A 21,473-nucleotide genomic window follows, 5' to 3' on the forward strand; every position below is an offset into this window, starting at 1 on the left:
TTTTATTCATTCCTTATTTTTTTTGTATACTTATTTATTTATTTAAATAATAACTTTTGTTTTATTGATTTTTTCTATTTTTCATTTTCTATTTCTTTTTTCTATTTTTAGTTTTTTTATCTTCTGTTATTCACATACCCATTTAACTATTTATTTATTTATTTTTATTCTTTTTTAATTTTTCAATGTTTTTGTTTTTCCAACTTGTTTTTATTTTCTTTTTTTTTATTGATTGGCTTATTTATTTTATTAGATTTCATTTTTATTTGTCTATTTATATTTATTTCTTTACCAACTTAGTTTCTTTCATATTTTTGTTCTGTCTTCTATTTTTTTATCTTCTTATTTATAAACATATTTATTTAATTCATATTTAATTGTGTTTTATTCATTTTTTATTGTTCTATTTTTTATCATCTCTTATTTATGTACATATTTACCTTTTCACGTACTCATTCATGATCTATTCTATTCGTTTCTTCTTTCTTTCTACCTTTCATTATTTAATTATTCATCTACAGGGTACAGAAAGTATTCAGACTCCTTTAAATTTTTCACTCTTTGTTTCATTAAAGCCATTTGCTAAAATCAAAAAGTTAATTTTATTTCTCATTAATGTAGAAATGTTTGCAAATTCATTAAAAAAGAAAAAGTGAAATATCACATGTTCATAAGTATTCAGACCCTTTGCTGTGACACTCATATTTAACTCACATACTGTCTATTTCTTCTGATCCTCCTTGAGATGGTTCTGCTCCTTCATTGGAGTCTAGCTGTGTTTACTTAAACTGATTGATTGATTGATTGATTGATTGATTGATTGATTGATTGATTGATTGATTGATTGATTGATTGATTGATTGATTGATTGATTGATTAGGAGAAGCACACATCTGTCTACATAAGACCTCACAGCTCACAGTGCATGTCAGAGCAAATGAGAATCATGAGGTTGAAGAAACTGCCCAAGGAGCTCAGAGACACAATTGTGGCAAGGCAAAGATCTGGACAAGGTTACAAAATAATTTCTGCAGCACTCAAGGTTCCTAAGATCACAGTGGCCTCCATAATCCTTAAATGGAAGAAGATTAGGACGACCAGAACTCTTCCTAGACCTGGTCGTCCAGCCAAACTGAGCAATCGTGGGAGAAGTGCCTTGGTGAGAGAGGTAAAGAAGAACCCAAAGATCACTGTGTCTAAGCTCCAGAGATGCAGTAGGGAGATGGGAGAAAGTTCTACAACTACAATTATCACTGCAGCCCTCCACCAGTCGGGGCTTTATGGTAGAGTTACCCGACGGAACCCTCTCCTCAGAGCAAGACATATGAAAGCCTGCATAGAGTTTGTCAAAAAACACATGAAGAATTCCCAGATTATGAGAAATAAGATTCTCTGGTCTGATGAGACCAAGATTGAACTTTTTGGAGTAAATTCTAAGCGGTATGTGTGGAGAAAACCAGTCACTGCTCATCACCTGCCCAATACAATCCCAACAGTGAAACATGGTGGTGGCAGCATCATGCTTTAGGGGTGTTTTTCAGCTGCAGGGACAGGACGACTGGTTGCAATTGAAGGAAAGATGAATGCGGCCAAGTACAGAGATATCCTGGAAGAAAACCTCTTCCAGAGTGGTCAGGACCTCAGACTGGGCTGAAGGTTCACCTTCTAACAAGACAATGACCCTAAGCACACAGCTACAATAACAAAGGAGTGGCTTCAGAACAACTCTGTGACCATTGCTGACTGGTCCAACCAGAGCCCTGACCTAAACCCATTGAGCATCTCTGGAGAGACCTGAAAATGTCTGTCCACCAACGTTCACCATCCAACCTGACAGAACTGGAGAAGATCTACAAGAAGAATGGCAGAGGATCCCCAAATCCTGGTGTGAAAAACTTGTTGCATCATTGTCAAGAAGACTCATGGCTGTACGAGCTACTACTCAATACTGAGCAAAGGGTCTGAATACTTATGACCACGAGATATTTCACTTTTTCTTTTTTAATACATTTGCAAAAATTTCTAGATTTCTGTTTTTTCTGTCTAGATGGGGTGCTGAGTGTTTTTGATTTTAGCAAATGGCTGCAATGAAACAAAGAGTGAAAAATTTAAAGGGGTCTGAATACTTTACATACCAACTGTAATTATTCATCTATTTCTCTCTGTAGCACTTCCTGTGAGGTTCGGCTCGTTCACTGTGGCTCCTGTCTTCTTAGCAGCATGTGTTTAATCAACTTATGTTTGCTATCTGATCCTGTGTGTGTGTGTGTGTGTGTGTGTGTGTGTACAAACCAGTGCAGTGTACTGATAAATATTCAGGCTGCGGCTAAATGAAAGGTATCTATTTTTAAAGCCTCCCAGGAGAAAAACGCCTTGTGCGTGTTTCAAGTTTGATTTCAAAATAAGATGCAAAAAGATTGTTTTGCTGAAAAGGATTTGGAGATGTTTGAGGTGTTTAGTGCTGGATAACACGTGTCTTATATGTAGAATAGTGCAAATCGTCGGTCAAAGGCAGACTTTTGTGTGCGTGTCCCCCACCTGCCCCAGCTTTGTGTGTGTGTGTGTGTGTGTGTGTGTGTGTGTGGTGTGTGTGTGTGTGTGTGTGTGTGTGTGTGTGGTGTGTGTGTGTGTGTGTGTGTGTGTGTGTGTGTGTGTGTGTGTGTGTGTGTGGCCCCAAAACAAATCCCTAAAAACTGTTATTCAAGAATGTAATGAATGTGAAAGCTGACATACAACAGGAAATCACCCCTAAATTGCACAATGAAAAACTCCATAGACACAAAATATCAAGAAAAATACAAAAAATTTAAACAAAAACACAAATGATTTCAAATATGCATAAAATGACTCATAAAACACTCAAATGACCACAAAAACACATAAAACGACCACTTAAACACACAAAATAGCTACAAAAACAAACCAAAAACAACAATACAAATACAAAATGACACACATAAAAACACACACATATTGACAACAAAAAATTCAAGAAATGACAGAAAATTACACAAAATGGCAATAAACACATAAACGAAAATGACTCTAAAAATAAAAAACCCTAAAATAAAAAAAAAATTAAAAAAAAAAAACCCACAAAGAAAGGTCTTATATCATAATATATTAAGACTTTCCAAAATCAACTATAGCCACATATGGTAATATTTTACATTTTGCAAAATAAAATGCTAATTTATTAAGAAATATGACTTATTTTCTTTCAACCCGGAAGTTGAGACGCACGGTTTCTCAGAGCGCCGCCTCTCCCCGTGTGAGCGCCTCCCATTTCAGGACGTAGCCCTAGAGTCCCGGCAGCATGGGCAACTGCCACGCCCACCACACTTTGTAAACAGCGCTATTTCCTGGCTAGAGGTTTATTGTCCTTACGGCTGTGTCCTCTCCATCCGTGGGTTTTACTGTGGGAATCGCTCTGGTTTGAAGACGTAATTTAGTGAACAATCCACTTTAGAACTGGCCAATGTTCACCAGCAGTCTCCTGTAAAGTAACGGTCACAGACTAACGGACGCTGGATGGTGTCGCGCTGCTCCCAGAGATAAATTCCAACCATTTCTGGGGAGAAGACTGAGTACAAAAACAGACAAAACAACACAAATGCAAAATGACTCCAAAGATGCACAAAAAGACAAGAAACCCACAAATCAACAGACAAAACCCCACAAATCAGGATGGGACAGAAAAATACACAAAATTATTTCAAAGATGTTTTAAAAAAAATTTAAACAAAAAACAAAGAAACGTGGCAGAAAAAAAATGAAACGGTTTTAAAAACATGTTTTTTTTGTTTGTTTTTTGAACAAAGAGCCTTTGTTCTCATATAAAGTTATAGCGATGATGAGTTTCTGTTGGTGGTGTTCTGATCATCCTGCAGCTCAATCAGAAGTTATTAACTAATCATCATCATGGTTCACGTGTTCATCATTTGAGGAGGCAATATTAATACTTGTGCAGAAAAGGGATTAGGGTTAGATTATCTATAGTTACAGTATGTATCATCAGTGGATGCTTAAAGCCTGTCCCTCTCTGGTCCATGGTGATTAGAGGAGAGCGTACAGCCTGCTGCTCACACCACCTCCAGCTGTTATTAATGACCTCAACGTATCAAACGTGCATCAAATGCACCTTGGTCGTTCACACTGCAGTCGCATGGCAAAAGATCGGATACTTATCGGATTTAGGACTATATAGCCAAGTGATCGCATTAGAAAAAATCAGATTTGGGTCATTCAGACTTCTATAAATAGGTCAGATACAAGTCGTATAGGGGCAAAAAAATCTGATTTACAGTAAGCATTAAGTCCTGCAGTGTGAATAGCTTAGTCAGCTTTTTGGTTTAACCTGCGCTGTGTATAGGAGTGTGTGTCTACAGTTTGATGCTTCGCCTGGTCATGCACTGATACTGTGATACAGTTTTTTATTCACTCGACATTCATTGGGGTGTTTACTGCAAGAGCTCTGCTCTTCTTTCAGTCTTCAAGCCTCCTCCTCCTCCTCCTCCTCCTCCTCCTCCTCCTCCTTCTTCTTCTTCTTCTTCTTCTTCTTCTTCGTCTTCTTCGTCTTCTTCGTCTTCGTCTTTTTCGTCTTCGTCTTTTTCGTCTTTTTTTCTTCTTCAGGTCCTAAATAGCAGAACACAATGCATCACACAATCTGTTCAAGGCAATAGGGAGAAAAGTGTGTGGACTTATTCTAACTGGTTTAGAACACTTCATCATCCATTTGCATTAAAAAAGGTGATGAAATGAAGGTACATTTTTTTCACAAATCCTGCTCTATGTTCCTTTAAGGCCAAACTAAAAGAGGTGGCGTTTTACTAGGGAAAAATACACATTATTTTTCCGGGGTTGACATAAATATGTTTATTGTGATGAGTCACAGTGAGAGTTCACACAGATTTTTACACTTTGACCACAATCGTAGAAAGACACTCAAGCTCCAGGCTTTTCCCTCGACCTGAGATATTCCGCACACACACACACACACACACACACACCCTTACACACACACACACACACACACCACACACACACACACACACACACACACACATGCACACTGTGGTTCAGTCGGAAACAAGCACACACTCCTGTGATATTTCTAGACGGCGTATCGACTCCTGTGGTAATGGCTCAGTCAGGGGAATAGCAGAATATTGATTAGGTAATGTCCGACATGGACATGTCAATACAGCGTCTCAGAGTGTAAGAACTTTGGCTGGCTTTAATAAAACATGACCAGCCTGGAGCAAGTTCACAGTGAGCAAAGAGCGAGTCATGGGGAACATGTGTGTGTGTGTGTGCGTGTGCGTGCGTGTGTGCGTGCGTGCGTGTGAAAGAAAGAAAAGGCCACACGCTGTGATTCCTCCTCTATTCTCACACCATGGTTGTGTGGAGATAACTGTACAAATCTGAGCATGGATAGATTATCCGTGACGAACCAGACTCCCAGCCATCAGAGAGGAAGAGGAGGGGATGAAGAGGAACAAGGAGGAGACGTGAGAGCTCAGAGCGGCTGAAGAAAGGAATAACCTGAACGAGGAGGGAGAGAGATGTGACAGACAGGCGTCATGGAGGGATAGGTTCCCATGGCAATCGCTCCCTGGATGTGTGTGTGTGTGTGTGTGTGTGTGGACCAGACATGGGCAACTGGCGGCCCTCGGTCTAATTTTATGTGGCCTCCAAAGAAAATTTACAACATGACGGAAAAATGCACAAAAGCAAGAATACGTCAGAATTACAACATTGCAGGAAAATACAGTGAAAGACGAATAAAACACAGGAAATAGCAAAAACACACAAAACTACTACAAAAATGAACAGAACAATAGTAGTACACAAAATGACTCACAAAAGTACAGAAAATGAAAAGTACACATATTAGTCCAATAAACACAAAATGACAACATAAATACACAATATGACTCCAAAAAACATACATTACACAAGTGGACAACAGAAACGCACAAAATGCAATCATAACAAGCAGGACAACAATCTGGTGGAGGCATAAAATGCGTCTCCACTGATCCAGGAGAAGTAAATCAGCAGAAGTTCAGTATAATTCCAAAGCGTACACACCAATTTGGTTGATTGTCAAACCACATCTCCATCTATCTCAGGTGAACAGAGATCGTTTGCAAAATGTTGCCGTGTGAATGTAGAACTTTTTGGAAACAAAAACGGAAACAGAATCAAAACCTTGTTGTGTAAACAGGTTCTGAAAGTAAGAGCCACTGGTGGTTAGGGGCTAGGGGCTCACCTCAGTGAGGGCTTGGGCCCAGGGGGGGCTTTCACCATCTGCAGACTTTGATTCTCTTTGAAACCTCGAGTCCTCACCATGAAAACACCTCAACCATCAACCTGGCCTCAAAGCCGCAGAGTTCAGCGCCTGCTGGAGTTTTGTGCTCATGTTTTCAGAGTGCGTAACTGAAATTGTCCGGCATCACAGAAAGTGCTTGTTAAAAAGATTTGTAGCAAACATCACCATAACTGGAGCTCATAAAACTGTAATAATGCATCTTTTCCTCTTTAATTGGCAGCAAACAGTGAGACGTGCGATCGCACTGAAAGTGTTTTCCAGGCTGTTCTAATCTGCCAGTGCCAGGCTGTGGGTGCGATGACTGCTGTTATCACTGGCACAGGAATTACTCACTGAAAACCTGTATTTTCAATGTCACATTTTGCCGTCTTGCAATGCTTAAACGGCCTCTATGAAATGTTTGTTTTTTGCACAGTCGACAGGGCGATCACCTTTTATTTACAGCAGCTGAAAACACGTCAAGGGTTTGGCTTTGAAAGCCTTGTCTGCTCTTTTAAAATCTGTCTGTAATGAGGTTTTATTGTGAAAAGCACAGACTGTTGGCAGGTCGTATGAAGGCGCACACGCTTAGCTTTGTGTTTACATCGTGGGGTTCCTGAGCTGTGAAATGGAGTTGTGTTAAAGTGATCGTGACTTCACACGTAGCTACAGTTTTCACGTCTCACCTGATGCTCGCTCCTTCTGTGATGCCCGCTCGGCGCAGGTTTTTGAGAATCGCAGACACTTTCTAAGTCATGTGTCAAACTCAAGGCCCGGGGGCCTAATCCGGCCCTTTAGAGGAGGTGTGTCAAACTCATTTTAGTTCAGGGACCAAACACAAACCAGTTTGAAGTCAATGTGCAGAGAAAACAAGCAATTTCAACATGAATGAGCCCTGATTTGTATTTCAACGTATAAATGATATGTAAAGCACAGTAATAAGTAACAGATATCAATCCATGCAAATTATATTTATTTATAGAAATGTTATGGAATAATTTGAGTAAAAGTAAAATTGTACTTGTTAATTTCAGAATAAAAATGAATTCCATCATATGATATGCATGGGAAAACTGTGAGGCCTGCAAAAAGTTTTTTTGAATTTGTGTATGTGGAGGGACAAAGATATCTGAATTAGTTGGTAATTTATACAATGATTCATATTTTCTGCCATTTTTACTTTCTCCAGCCTTGAGTTTGACGCATGTGCTTTAGAGCATCAAATTCAGCCTGCAGCGGAAAGTAAAAATTTAGAAAAAAAACATGAAACATTTTAACTAATTCAGTTGCAGATATCTCAGCACCTCCAAATACACACATTGAATTAAAATCCACAATATTTGCAGAGCTTAGTTTTCCAGTTCTTATGTGACATGACAGCAGTGGTTTTTACCAGTTTTTATTGAGCTATTTAGATTGTGTGCATTTCCAATGGTAATGGAAATGCAGCTAGTGATATACTCACATACTTTAGCATTTATTTATCATTTATACGTGGAAGTTCAAACCAGGGCACAATAATGTTGAATTTGCTGTTTTTCTGCCTAAAATCTGCGTCCCACTTAATTCATTCACTGCCACCCATTTTCAGAGCAGCCAACCCCTCAGCGCCAGGCGTTTTAGATGACTTTCACTGATTTTTTAAGACCCACAGAATATTTTGTACTATAACAATCTGACATCTGAAATTGATTTTGAAAGATTAGACTCTCTAGTTTCATCAGAAAGAATTTTGTTTTTAGCTTGCGTTGTTCTTCTGTATTCAGCAGTTGAATGAAGGCAAGTTTCACACAAATCACCAGTTTATGACAAAAAGCTGAGAAAAATGGCTTTTTCGGAAAAAATCTGTTCGTTTCCTTCTATAAAACTACAAAAACAACACTGAGACCAGGCTTTGGATGGCAACATTATTATTATTTTGCTATCTAGGTCAGAGTTGAATGGATTTCTTACTGTATTTTGGCGTTCCTCCAAGTCCCTCCCCCGTCAGTCTCCCCACGTGCAACTTCGCCCTCCTCCTGGACATGCCGAGTGTCACCGCTTGCCCCGTTTTTTTTCTTATTGTTTTCTCACAATCGTGACACTCTAAATAGTCCACTTAGGTTCCACACATGCTCTGGTTGAATGTGAGCTACTGTGAGCTGGTGGGAACTTTAGCATCAACTCTCGTAGCGCCTTTTTCTGTCTTGTAAACTCGTTTCCTCTCCCTCTGAGCTCTGCCCATCACTGGTGATCTCTCATCCAAAGGTGCTCTGCTGCCACCTACATGGCACCAGTTGTACATCATGGTACAAGTTAGACATTCACAGGAGAGCTTCGTCACACTGTCTCCTAGCAACCCCAGCCGAAAAACTCAATTAACGTCTTTGGCAGTCAATGAGTTAAGCTCAAACAGGTCCGTATTTGGCCCCTGGACTAAAATTAGATTGACACCCCTGTAATAAGTGTATATGTGGGTGATGAAGCAGAGAAAAGCTAGAGTGGATAAAGGAGCATTGGGCCTAAAATATGCTGATTTCTGGTAAAGGTTCCGTTTGTGTCCATGCCTTCCTCTTCCTCTGCTAATGCATTTCATGACTGCTCAGAAACATCCTCCCATTCATCTTTTTCCTCCTCCGCTGGCTCATCCTGTTTAAGGTCAGAGGATCCTGGAGTCAGTCGGCCGTCCACTAAAGGCTGACATTAAAAACAGACACTTATTTACCCTGAATGTCTTTATTCTCAGCTGATCGATGCTCAATGCGGCTTTATCTCATTCCTCTGAGTGAGTGTTCCACTTTCCAGGTAATATAATGCACTTTATATAAGTAACAGATCAATGGACTTAGTCTAAAAAAAATTTCCGTTTTGTTTCTGTTTCCTCATCTTTTAGTATTTAGACCACTTTACTGCATCAAACATCCTGAAATCATAGCGAACATGCTAAATAGAGTTAATAGAGTTGATTATTGTTATTAGTTTTATATTCATGGGCGCAATTTTCATGAGGGGAACATTAGGGAAAAACTAAGTCGAGGTCGCAATACTTTTGAGCATATTGTTTTTAATGTAAACTTTTATACACTAAAAGATCAAGTGTGAATGCCTAGTAAAAGCAGAAATATCCCAGTTTTCTAGTTCTGTTTTTTTGTAATGCATGTTCTATTGAACCTGCACGGAGGATGCACAGGGGCGTAGTGGTCAGCACGTCTGCCTCACAGCAACAAAGCCCTGGGTTCAAGCCCTGGGGTGGAAACCTGGGTCCTTTCCGTGTGGAGTTTGCATGTTCTCCCCGTGCTGTGTGGGTTTTATCTGGATCCTCCCACAATCCAAAGACATGACTGTTAGGTTGATTGGATTCTTGGAATGGCCCATAGGGGTGAATGTGAGTGGTTGTGTGTCTGTGATAGACTGGCGCTCTGGCCAGGGTGTCGCCTAGCGCCCAATGAGAGCTGGAGATAGGCACCATCAGACCCCCACAACTCTGAAAACAGGAACAAGCCAGTCAGAAAATGGCCCTTTTCCTTTTCACTCCGTTACCATCAACCGTATCCATGGAAACCTCAGAACAACTTTTTGATGCCAGTTTTTAAAAAAGCCATTTGAGGACATTAGGTATTAGAACATTAACCACTGAGTTGCATCTCAGTGTGTGATGGCTGTGGCCAACTTTTATGTTGTCCGTTCCACTCCATTACCACAAAAAGGTAACAGAGTAGAAAGACCTTCATCATTCAACCTAATGTTAAACAAACATTAGAGAGATTTCAGCACTGCTCCTATGTTGCTAATACAGCACAGCTAACATGTAACATTAGGTGAGCTACTGCTACCTCTAAATTACATGATTTTCAACATCTCAAATGTGCCCCTAATGAACATTTTGCTAATATGAGATTTATGGAAGCTGAGAGAGTTCAGGCCACGAAATCAGGCCACGTTACGTTGCGAGAATTTTGACATGTTGGTTTAACATGTCTGTTTTTACTTTTTTATATTGTATCGGGAGTATTTTGTATTGTGAGCCCTATATCAAATGTTTTATTGTAACGTGAGTTAACTATTTGGTTACACCCCTAGTGATATGGTCCCAAATCATGGAAGCAAGAGTTTAGTCTGTGTCATCCAGATATTTTCCTAAAATCCTGCTCAGTCATGTGATTACGAAGTGCAAGATTTCGAACATGATAAAAAGACTTATTCGTCCGTTTGCTACATTTGCTATGCATTTGTTTGTGTGACATTGTTCCAAAACATGCATGTGACGGTAATTCTCTGTCATGTTGATGTTAAATAAAGAGGAAGAAAAAAACCCAGATCAGATTGATTTTTTCATTTCAGAATGTGAATTACACGTTGTCTAACCACTATCAGACAAAATAGAAGTTGCTAAAGTATCATCTTCTTTTCACAAAGCCTTCCTAAAACTTCTTCTGCTGCAGGTGGATTGTCTTTATCAGAGTTTCCGTCCAATCACGTCTCAGTGGATTCAGAAATGTGTCCATCTGTCCAACGTTCGCACTTAACTTTCACCTCTTGACTAGACTGATAATGTGATACACCTTCAGAGAAAGACTGAAAAAGATTATGTTAATCTGTGGCTAGGGTCAAGTTACAAGCTTGTGTCATTTGGGTGGCCTCACAAATGATAAAAAAAACTCACAAAAGTGTTCAAAAATGTACAAAACATTTCTTAAAACAACAAAAAACACCAAACATCTCAAAACACAAAAGAAGCACAAAATGACAAAAAAAAAACACAAAAAAAAAACCACACAATACATTTAAAAAATGTACAAAAACGTTCTAAAACCACACAAAATGGAGAAAAAAAACCACACACAAAACAATTAAAAAACATACAAAACCAATGTAAAAACAAAAAAAACACAACATCCCACACAAAACAACTAAAAAAAACATAAACATCTAAAAACACAAGAATATTTATGACACACAAATTGACTGAAAAAAATACATCTCAAAAACATACAAAACCATTCTCAAACCACACCAAATAACAAAAAACACACACAAAACATAAAAAACATACAAAACTAATCTAACAGAAAAAAAAAAAACACACACAAAATAACAAAAAAAAAACAAAACAACACTAAACATTAAAAAAAAACGTATCTATAAAATCAAAAAGTGTGTGTGTGTGTATGTGTGTGTGTGTGTGTGTGTGTGTGTGTGTGTGTGTGTGTTGTGTGTGTGTGTGTGTGTGTGTGTGTGTGTGTGTGTGTGTGTGTGTGTGTGGAGCAAATATCTCCCTGATGCGGTACGAGTACGTAGTCAATGAGTTCCAAATACCCCAAATGTGTGCACCTGTTATTTTGCTGTCGCTGCGTCTTAAAAACAGGAGCTCTCCGTATAATTGTCCGTGTAATTGCTTAATAACGCGCTGTTTCACTATAGTCAGTATTGAACTCAACCCGTTCAATTCTCCATCTGGAAAACTGCAGATTCTCGGTGGTGCCACGCATGGAAGTTAAGCTCTTACCACTCGGTTCAAAGGTAAACAATCATTTTTGTTTTTTTAAAAAAGCCACCCAAATTGTAGATAATTCTTTAAATTACTTACTCAGTCATGTAGTTTGGAGTTTTACTTTTTGTTTTGCAGTTTTGTTGTATTTATGATTGGCACTACAATAGATATGGGAACTCACACACACGGTATTTATTTATAATGAAAATATACTAAATGAGTAAAATAAAACAAAAAACTAAACAATATTTATACAAAAAGTAAATGACTCCAGAATCACACTATAATGGCAACCAAAAACAATTATATAAAAAATGCACAAAAAAACAACTGAAAGAAAAATAATACACATGACTCCGAAAAACATACATTACAGAAAAACACAACAAAAATATGAAAATGGCTCAAAATACACAAAAATAAATATTTACACAAAAATACACAAAATGACTCCAGAATCACACTACAATGACAACAAAAACAATAATTATACAAAAATGCACAAAAACACAACAGAAAAATACAAAAAATTAAAAAATTAAAAAACCAAACAACAAATATATTTATTAAAAAAAATGCACAAAAACACAACAGAAAGATACACAAATCCACATAATGACTCCAAAAAAAAACATACATTACAGAAAAATACACCAAACAAAAAAATGTAAAAGTGAGTAAAAAACAACAACAACAAACATATTTATCATGCACATGTACCATAGAATTAAACCAGGAAAATTGCACCAACATTTTGTATGTACATCTCTTTTACATCCAACCTTCAAACATATTCTCATTTGGCCATAATTGACAACTCTACTTAAGCTCCCACATAAATGCATATTTCCAACGGACACTGTACTAATACATTACAATTCTAAAAACAAAAAACACAAAACAACGAAAAAAAACATATTTACATCCATTACTACTTCATTCATTTAATTTGAATTGAGATAGTTTTTTTTTATTGTTCTTGGTTCTTGGTTTGGGTCGTTTTTTTCACTCACACGTGCTGTCTCACGATGACATCACAACGACACAAAGAAATAAAGCTAGCTGGAGTTGATGTTTGAGTGTTAGACCTGTACAGTTCCTCACTGATCACGTGAACATTTCCCGGAGAGAGACGGCGCGGCTGTCCTGCAGCGAGAACAATGAGGTGGAAAGGACACAGGAAGAGGAAACACAAGCAGAGATGATAAGCAGCGCTTTCTGCTGATCAGGAAAGAGCTGAAGGCTTCACAGATTCTTTCCATGAACTTTCCTCTGCTCCTGCCACCTGGGAATTTTCCTTCTGTGTTTTAGGACCGACAGCCGTAGAGTCTCTGAAAAGCTCTCGGCGACGACAGATGATGGAAGAAAAGAAAAGAAAAGCAGGAAGAAAAGCATTGATTTCCTTTGGGCTGAATTAGCAACGATCCCCGTGCTGTTTGCTCCTCTTTTGTCTCGCGCTAATAGCGTTTTTGAGGATTCATTCGATATGATTTCCAGTCCTGGGGCTGATGTTCAGGTGCTTTGTTGTAGCGACGATGCACTTAGCTTTGGCCTTTTCCCTCCTGCAGCACTTTGTGTGCACTGAACAGAGGACACACACACACACACACACACACACACACACACACACACACACACACACACACACACACACACACACACACACACACACACACACACACGTCTTACATCTGCCTGTCAATCAATGCTCCAAGCTTTATCTCAGGCTTCGATCAGTGGGGTCACAGTCTGCTGCTCTCCAGGGATTCACCACATCATTAAAGTCGAAAGAGTGATTTTTTACAGCCTCTTAGCGTAATGGGGGGGGGGTCCTGACTCATTATCACCTTCACCACAGCAAAGAGCGACGCTTGTAAACGCTCTGAACTCTGCTGTGACGCTGTGCCTTTAACTCTGTCATTGCTGTTAGTCAGGTGATTTGTTAAAACTACAGTACATGTCAGAGGGGGCGGAGCTTATCCACATAGTGTTGGTGAAATACGTGAACATGTTTCCTCAAATGGGCGATTAGAAAAGCTTTCGTTTACGCCTTCTGTTTATTCCCACGGTTAATTTAAACCTCACTTTTCCTTCTATTCAGTCCTCTTCTTCTTCTTCTTCTTCTTCTTCTTCTTTTTCTTCTTCCTCCGGCACGCCTTCCGCCCAGCGGCGGACACTGCCCTGAGCACACTGGGTTGTCTGTCCCCTCCAACCCCGACCGCCGCGTCGACCCCCAGCAAAGGGGGCCGGCGACAGCAGCAAGGCCAGGGAGTTGGAGGGAAGTGCCACCGACGCTGCGGTAGTTGCTATTCCAGCTGCGGCGCGAGCCCAACCCCGCTTCACACCCCATCTTGTCTTATATTCTGTTTTGTCTCGTCTTCTATTATCTAGTCTTGTATTCTCTTGACTTGTCTTACAATATTTTGTGTCATCTTTTTGTCTTGACTTGTCTTATATTTTAGTGTCTTGTCTTATATTCTGGTTTATCTTCTCTTGTCTTTTACTGGCCATGCTTAGGTGTGAAAGTGGTGGAAAGGTTTATAAGTGCCGAAAATGCCTTAAAAGTGGAAAAAATATGCAGAAAAGTAATTGAAATGTGATGGAGAAGTGGCAGAAATGTAGCAACAATAAATTAAAAGGAGCAAAAATATGGCTAGAATTAGTGAAATAGGACAAGATGAAAACCCCTGTGTTAGCTGATCACATGTTGGACGCTCCAAAGGATGTGATCTACATCCGTATAAATGTTGCTCATCTGTTCTCTTTCTCCCCTTTGTCCCCATGTTTCCATCTCCTCCTCCAGTGAATCTCTCGTCCTTCCTCTTCTCCTTCCTCTTCTCCTTCCTCTTCTCCTTCCTCTTCTCCTTCCTTTTCTCCTTCCTTTTCTCCTTCCTCTCTCCTCTTTAACTAAAACTCATTTCCTGTTCTGTTCTGAAGGCCAACACACACACATTTGATCTTGTTTTATAATTAAAACAGAATAATGGAGCCATGCTGATGATAGTTCAACACAGATTAGAGGGAGCAGTACAATTTTACAATTACTCTAATATATTTACTTGTTGCAATATCTTTGATTGATACAATACATTTAGTCATAACATTTATTCATTACATTACGTTTTTACATTTACTCATTACATTTACTCGTTAAATTGACTCTTTACATTGACTCATTACATTTACTCGTTACAATGAATCGTTACAGTGACTGAACTGAATTGTCCCTTAGGGATGAAAAAAAGGTTTCTGAATCTGATTCTGACTCATTACATTGACAAGTTACAGTGACTCGTTACATTAACTTGTTACATTGACTCATTACAGTGACTCATTACATTAACTTGTTACATTAACCCGTTACATTAACTTGTTACATTGATTTGTTACATTAACTTGTTACATTGACTCGTTACAGTGACTCGTTACATTAACTTGTTACATTGACTTGTTATATTGATTTGTTACATTAACTTGTTACGTTTCCTTGTTACATTGACTCGTTACAGTGACTCGTTACATTAACTTGTTACATTGACTTGTTACATTAACTTGTTATGTTTCCTTGTTACATTGACTCATCACAGTGACTCGTTACATTAACTCGTGATATTAACTCGTTACATTAACCCGTTACATTATCTTGTTACATTGACTCATTACAGTGTCTCGTTACATTAACTCGTTACATTAACCCGTTACATGAACTTGTTACATTGACTCATCACAGTGACTCGTTACATTAACTCGTAACATTAACCCGTTACATTATCTTGTTACATTGACTCGTTACATTAACTTGTTATGTTTCCTTGTTACATTGACTCATCACAGTGACTCGTTACATTAACTCGTTACATTAACCCGTTACATTATCTTGTTACATTGACTCATTACAGTGTCTCGTTACATTAACCCGTTACATGAACTTGTTACATTGACTCGTTACATTAACTTGCTACGTTTCCTTGTTACATTGACTCATTATAGTGACTCGTGACTTTTCCTTGTTACATTGACTCATTACAGTGACTCGTTACATTTACTATAAATGCAGATGTGTGTAATGTGTAACAGTGCAGAAACACAGTTTGTGCATATTGTGTGTGTTTTGCAGGCTCTGTGCACACACTGCTGAGTCATGGGCTGTGGACTAAAGAAAATGAAGCCTGTGTCGGAGGAGAACAGTCAGGGGAAAATCTACTCCACCCTAAAGAGGCCACAGGTGGAAAGCAAAGTGGGCGTGGCCTACACCTACCGCTACCTGGACTTCTTGATTGGCAGAGACGGTAAGATGTGATCACTGAACGGTCTGAAAGCATTCATAGCATTGATGACAACATTGTGTTAGTCGCTGTCAGGGACAGCACATGTGAGGGAGTCGTGTGGCGTGGCTTGTTTCACGGTCTCTGTTGCAGCAGCAGTTAAAAACACTCTTTGTATCGTAACTTATGCTGGAGGAGATTAGAGGTGTTCCAACCACTAGGAAGAACGGACTTTTTCTAACGCACATCATTAAGTTTATTTTTCTTTTTTCATTTTGTCATTTTTGGAGTCATTTCTTGTGTTTTTATTGTCATTTTATGTGTTTTTGTGTATTTTTGTTTTTGTTTTGTCGGTTTTGGAGTAATTTATCTTGTGTATTTTTGTCTTTTTTTCGAGTCATTGTTTGTTTTTGTAGTATTTCTGAAACATTTTGTGTGTGCTTTTGTTGTTCTACATATGTTCAGTGACTGTCTACATTCATTGAAGTTTTGTGTGCTTCTGAAGTCATTCTGTGTTTTTACTTTGGGGGGCCACTCAAATAAGGCAGAGGGCCCGGGGCTTCCAGTTACCCATGTGTGCTGTACATCAGTATGAGAATAGAACATTGTGTCTGGTGATGGAAACCTCCCAGAGTTCAGTGTGGGAATCTTTGGGAATGAACTGATCTGTTTAATCCCACAGCATCTGAAACACAGACGTTACATCATAAAATGTAGATTTGTTGGATCCATAAATGGATTTACTACATAATGCTTGGTAAGTTTCCTTCAGACTGTGATCTCACAGTCCTGGAGGGCACAAATCTGTTTGTGCTACGATGTAGTTTAAAAGCTACAACACACACACACACACACACACACGCACACACACACACACACACACACACACACACACACACCACACACACACACACACACAACACACACACACACACACACACGCACACACACCACACACACACACACACACACACACACACACACACACACACACACACACACACACACACACACACAGATGATCAGAAACGCTCTGAGTAGAATCTGGCCAACTCATTCCTTCAAAATAAAAGATGATCGAGCTCAGATTATCTTGTTTAGTTAGTGTTAATGCTAATGCCAGATTAATGCTAATGCTAATGCTAGGTTATTGCTATAGCTACGTGAATGATAATGTTAGGTTAGTGCTAATGTTAGGCTAATGCTAATGCCAGATTAATGCTAATGCTAATGCTAGGTTATTGCTATAGCTACGTGAACGATAATGTTAGGTTAGTGCTAATGTTAGGCTAATGCTAATCCTAGGCTAATGTTTGGTTCGTGCGAATGCTAGTTTAATGCTATTGCTAGGTCAATGCTATTGCTAGGTCAATGCTATTGCTCGGTTAATGCTAATGTTAGGTTAGAGTTAATGTTAGGCTATTGCTATTCCTAGTTTAAACCAAATGATCTGTTCGAGCTAATTTTAGGCTAATGCTAACGCTAGGTTAGTGCTAACGCTAGGTTAGTGCTAATGCTAGGTTAATGCTGATACCAGGTTAATTCTAATGCCAGACTAATGCTAGTCTAATGCTAGGTTATTGTTATAGCTAGGTGAATGCTAATGCTAGGTTAGTGCTAATGTTAATGCTAGGCTAATGTTTGATTAGTGCTAATGCTAGTAATGTTATTGCTACGTTAATGCTATTGCTAGGTAAATGCCAATCCTCGGTTAATGCTAGGTCAGTGCTAATGTTAGGCTTATGTTATTGCTCGGCTAATGCCAACGCACAAACGTAGCGTTGGTGCTAACGCTAGGTTAATGCTAATGCTAAGCTAACCCAGTGCAACACGGGCCAGCACCAGCATCCTCATTTGCGTTTTCTTCAGGAAATGCAAATATTCTAGTTATTATTATTGCGATATATAATAATAGTAATAATAATGATAATTATTATTATTATTATTATTGTTGTTATTATAATTATTGTATTTTTTTACGTTTATAAACAGTTCAGGGGTGTCAAACAGATTTTAGTTCAGGGGCCAAATCTGGAGCAGTTTGATCTACAGTGGAAAAACAACTGCCATCATGTGATATAAGCATTGGAAAAATTGTGAGCCATGCAAATGTGTGTATATGGGGTGTGTGTGTGTGTGGGGGGGGGGGGGTGATATATCTCTGACTGAAATATTTGGTAATTTACACAATGTTTTACATTTCATCAGTTTGTAAATCAGTTATCAATTATATCATTTATTTATCTCATTATTTCACTGGGTTTGAGTGGCAGGCGGTAACTATCACAGCTCTACTCACAGATGGCTGCAGTTATTGTCGTAGGAGGAGGAGATGTAGAGAACTTGTCTATGTCGTCTTCTACTTCTTTTTCCTGACTAAGGTGTAGATTTGTGAACATCTCCCTCCTCCTGCTGAGGGGTTAAACGGGGCCACTGATGCAGGCACACGTTTCTGTTTCAAACATCATCACCTTAAAAAGGTGCAGGTCCCTGGAATAGACTTTCAAAATAAAAGTCATTAATTTACACAGGACTAACAGAGTCAACAAGATATTTTCCTGTAAACCTTTGTCACAGGTGTACAAATAATTGATCTGTAGTTTACACTATAGAAGTGTTTCTCAAATGGGGGTACGTGTACCCCTAGGGGAACACAATGGCACTACAGGGGGTACTTGAGCGAGAGAACGGAAAATGAACAAATAAAGTATCAAGGCTTGGTCCCGGCCCAGGAGCGAGATGACTTGAAATAATAAAACCTATAGAAATAAATCTATTCAGGAGCCACAAAATCAATGTTTTTCAACCTTGGGGTCATGACCCTATGTGAGGTCGCCTGAAATTTCTGAGAAATTAAAAAACATTTTGGAAAATGTTTAAATGAAAACATCCGTAAATGCAATATGAATACTAAAATGTAGTAAAAAACAAAAAACAAAACAATATCTGAGCTCAAACATGATAAAAAAACAAATTCTAGAAAAAAAAATGTCTTGGTCACCAAAAATTCTTGATATCAAAAAGGGGTCGCGACCCACAAAAGGTTGTGAACCACCTCACTAAATACTGTTACTTTCCACTTTTTTTACAAAATGAGATTCTTTAAAATGTGTGATGTCACTCATTCATTCCATCGTTATGATCTATAGATGTTTTTAAATAGTTTTATAAGATAAATGTTGTAGAAAGGGGGTAGTTGAGCCAAAAAAGTTTAAGAACCATAGCATCACATCTTCTGCTGCATTGAGTGAGGTCAAAGTTCGGCTGCTGGATTGGATGGTGCCTGCCGTTTAAGGCGAGCTAACATGAACAGGAAGTGAATGTGATGCAGCTATTTTTAGACTTCATTCTGTTATTTGTAAACATGAGCTGAGATGATTGGTTGGGGGGGCGGTGGGGGGGGATGCTGACAGTTGATTAGTCTCCATTAGGCTGTCAGGACAAGCAGGTGGATGGATGGATGGGTGGATGGATGGATGTGGGCGTCAGATGCAGGGGGAAACTCCACCCTGATAGCATGGGGGCGGGACCAGGATGTGGACGAGTGCGTGTGTTTGGCCTTGTGATTACTGTGTAATGCTGGGGGTTGGTGTTCTACATTATTCCTTTGTTTCTACTTCAGTGTATAAAATAGAATAAAATACACTAAAATAGAATAATAATCATTGTGATAATAACAAAATCAAAAATTATCCGTGTATCCTTCGTTCTTTGGTTATTTTATTTTAAATAAATGGTGTTGTTATCTTGTTTTACTGACTTAAAACCAAACAGAAATACAGAAAAATCAAAAACCAGACGAGCAGCGTTTTTCTGTTTTAAAATTAAATCTTCTGTTTATGTGATATTTGGATATTTACAGGGAAATTATGGATGAGAGCTTCATGTTTTAATCTCTCTTTTTTTTTTTTTTGTATTATTTGAAAAAAGATGACTCAGATTTACTCTGTTTGAATGCTTGCATTTATTTTGTGTATTATATTATTTAAGAACAATAACTTGAATGAAATGATTTATGTTTGAATAACTTTGGTTGGACTAAAACAAATCAAGTGAAGTATTAACTTTAACATTCAAACATGCAGCATATAGCCAGGAGAAACCTGCTAGTTGGTCTTACCGTGAGAAAAACACGTGACCACATCTATTTGTTACTACTTACCATAATCACTCTCTTTTGTCTGTACTCCTCCACCCGTGTCTCTCTATTGTTGGTGCTAGCTTACGCTTGTGTGTCTCTCTTCCTGATGCTCACCTTTGTCCATGACTCAGCAGATTTTCAGTGGACGGGTCAGCGTGCTGTAATTAGCTGCCGTGGGCTTCTTCTCAGTTTACATTCAGTCTTATCTTCTATGAAATGAACATCTGTGAGACATACTGCGATGAGTCCATCCCCTCTCTATGAAATGTGTGTCCTTTGAACCTTCAGAAGTGTTTATTTCTCCGCAGATGGAAAATGTATGTCCTATAATCTCAGCTGATAGTAACATAAAAATAAGATAGCAGTGTTTTTTATCAATAAAAAAAGTACATTATGTTGCCCTGATACATCAGTTAATGATGTCACCTGGGGGTTGTTTGGTTTTTTCCTCGTGTGGAGTTTAAGGTTCATCTTGACCCTTCAGGGTTGCCATAGTGACTCATTGTGCTATATAGGTAGCTAAAGTAGCTAAAGTCAGAAGTTTCCTAAACAGCTGTGAGTGTTAGCATGAGCTGCTCGTGTGTATTTCTGCAGTACGGTGTGTTAAAACAGTTAGTATTGTAGCTGAATATGATTTCCCATCATGCATCTGGTCTTTTTTCTGCTTAAGAAATAGAATTGTTGTTGAACATAAGCCAATGCTAGCTCAACGTTCTGCGAAGTTACAATTATGAAAATGAAATGGTACGACAATATATTTAGTGAATATTGTGTAACACTAATTCCAACTTCATAGGTAGTGTATAGTCTAAAGGACTATCAGTTTGAAAAGCACTTGTTAAATACTAAATTTTCACGGTTTTACTTTAATTAGACGGTAAAGATAATAAGGAAGGCTAGCGGTAACTTAAAAAGGTGGAAATGATTCCAGCAAGTTCTTTATGTCTTTTTGAATAATATGTTAAAGCTCAGGTACTCTAATTATTTTTTTAAATAAAAAAACAATTATAATTAGTATCATATAGTATATCGTAAAATTAATCATTTATGAAAAAAAAATGTACTTCTGTGTGCTGTCTGTGCCTTACAATTACCGTATTTTCCGGGCTATAAAACACACTGTTTTATTAGCCGCATTACTATAATTTAGCAATTTTTGAAAAAAATCAACACAAATGCCGCAGCCTAACAAAGGCCACACCCTATTGGCTGATGATGGTGCCCTTCAGACAATCAGAACAGGCGGGATGCTGTACTCAAGTTAGGTTTCACGGAAATGTCCGT

At 38.5% G+C, this 21,473-nt stretch overlaps 1 protein-coding gene across 1 annotated transcript in view; it reads left to right on the plus strand.

The window, feature by feature from the left end:
- Positions 1–21,473, plus strand: part of rftn1b (raftlin, lipid raft linker 1b) — a 139,727-nt gene that overhangs the window by 2,542 nt on the left and 115,712 nt on the right. Inside the window, exon 2 of the mRNA XM_028470047.1 lies at positions 15,901–16,072. Coding sequence (XP_028325848.1) covers positions 15,925–16,072 — 148 coding nt within the window. The 5' untranslated portion in view covers positions 15,901–15,924. The remainder of the gene's footprint in view (positions 1–15,900; positions 16,073–21,473) is intronic.

The sequence above is a fragment of the Gouania willdenowi genome, chromosome 16 (assembly GCF_900634775.1).
Source record: "Gouania willdenowi chromosome 16, fGouWil2.1, whole genome shotgun sequence".
NCBI lineage: Eukaryota > Metazoa > Chordata > Actinopteri > Blenniiformes > Gobiesocidae > Gouania > Gouania willdenowi.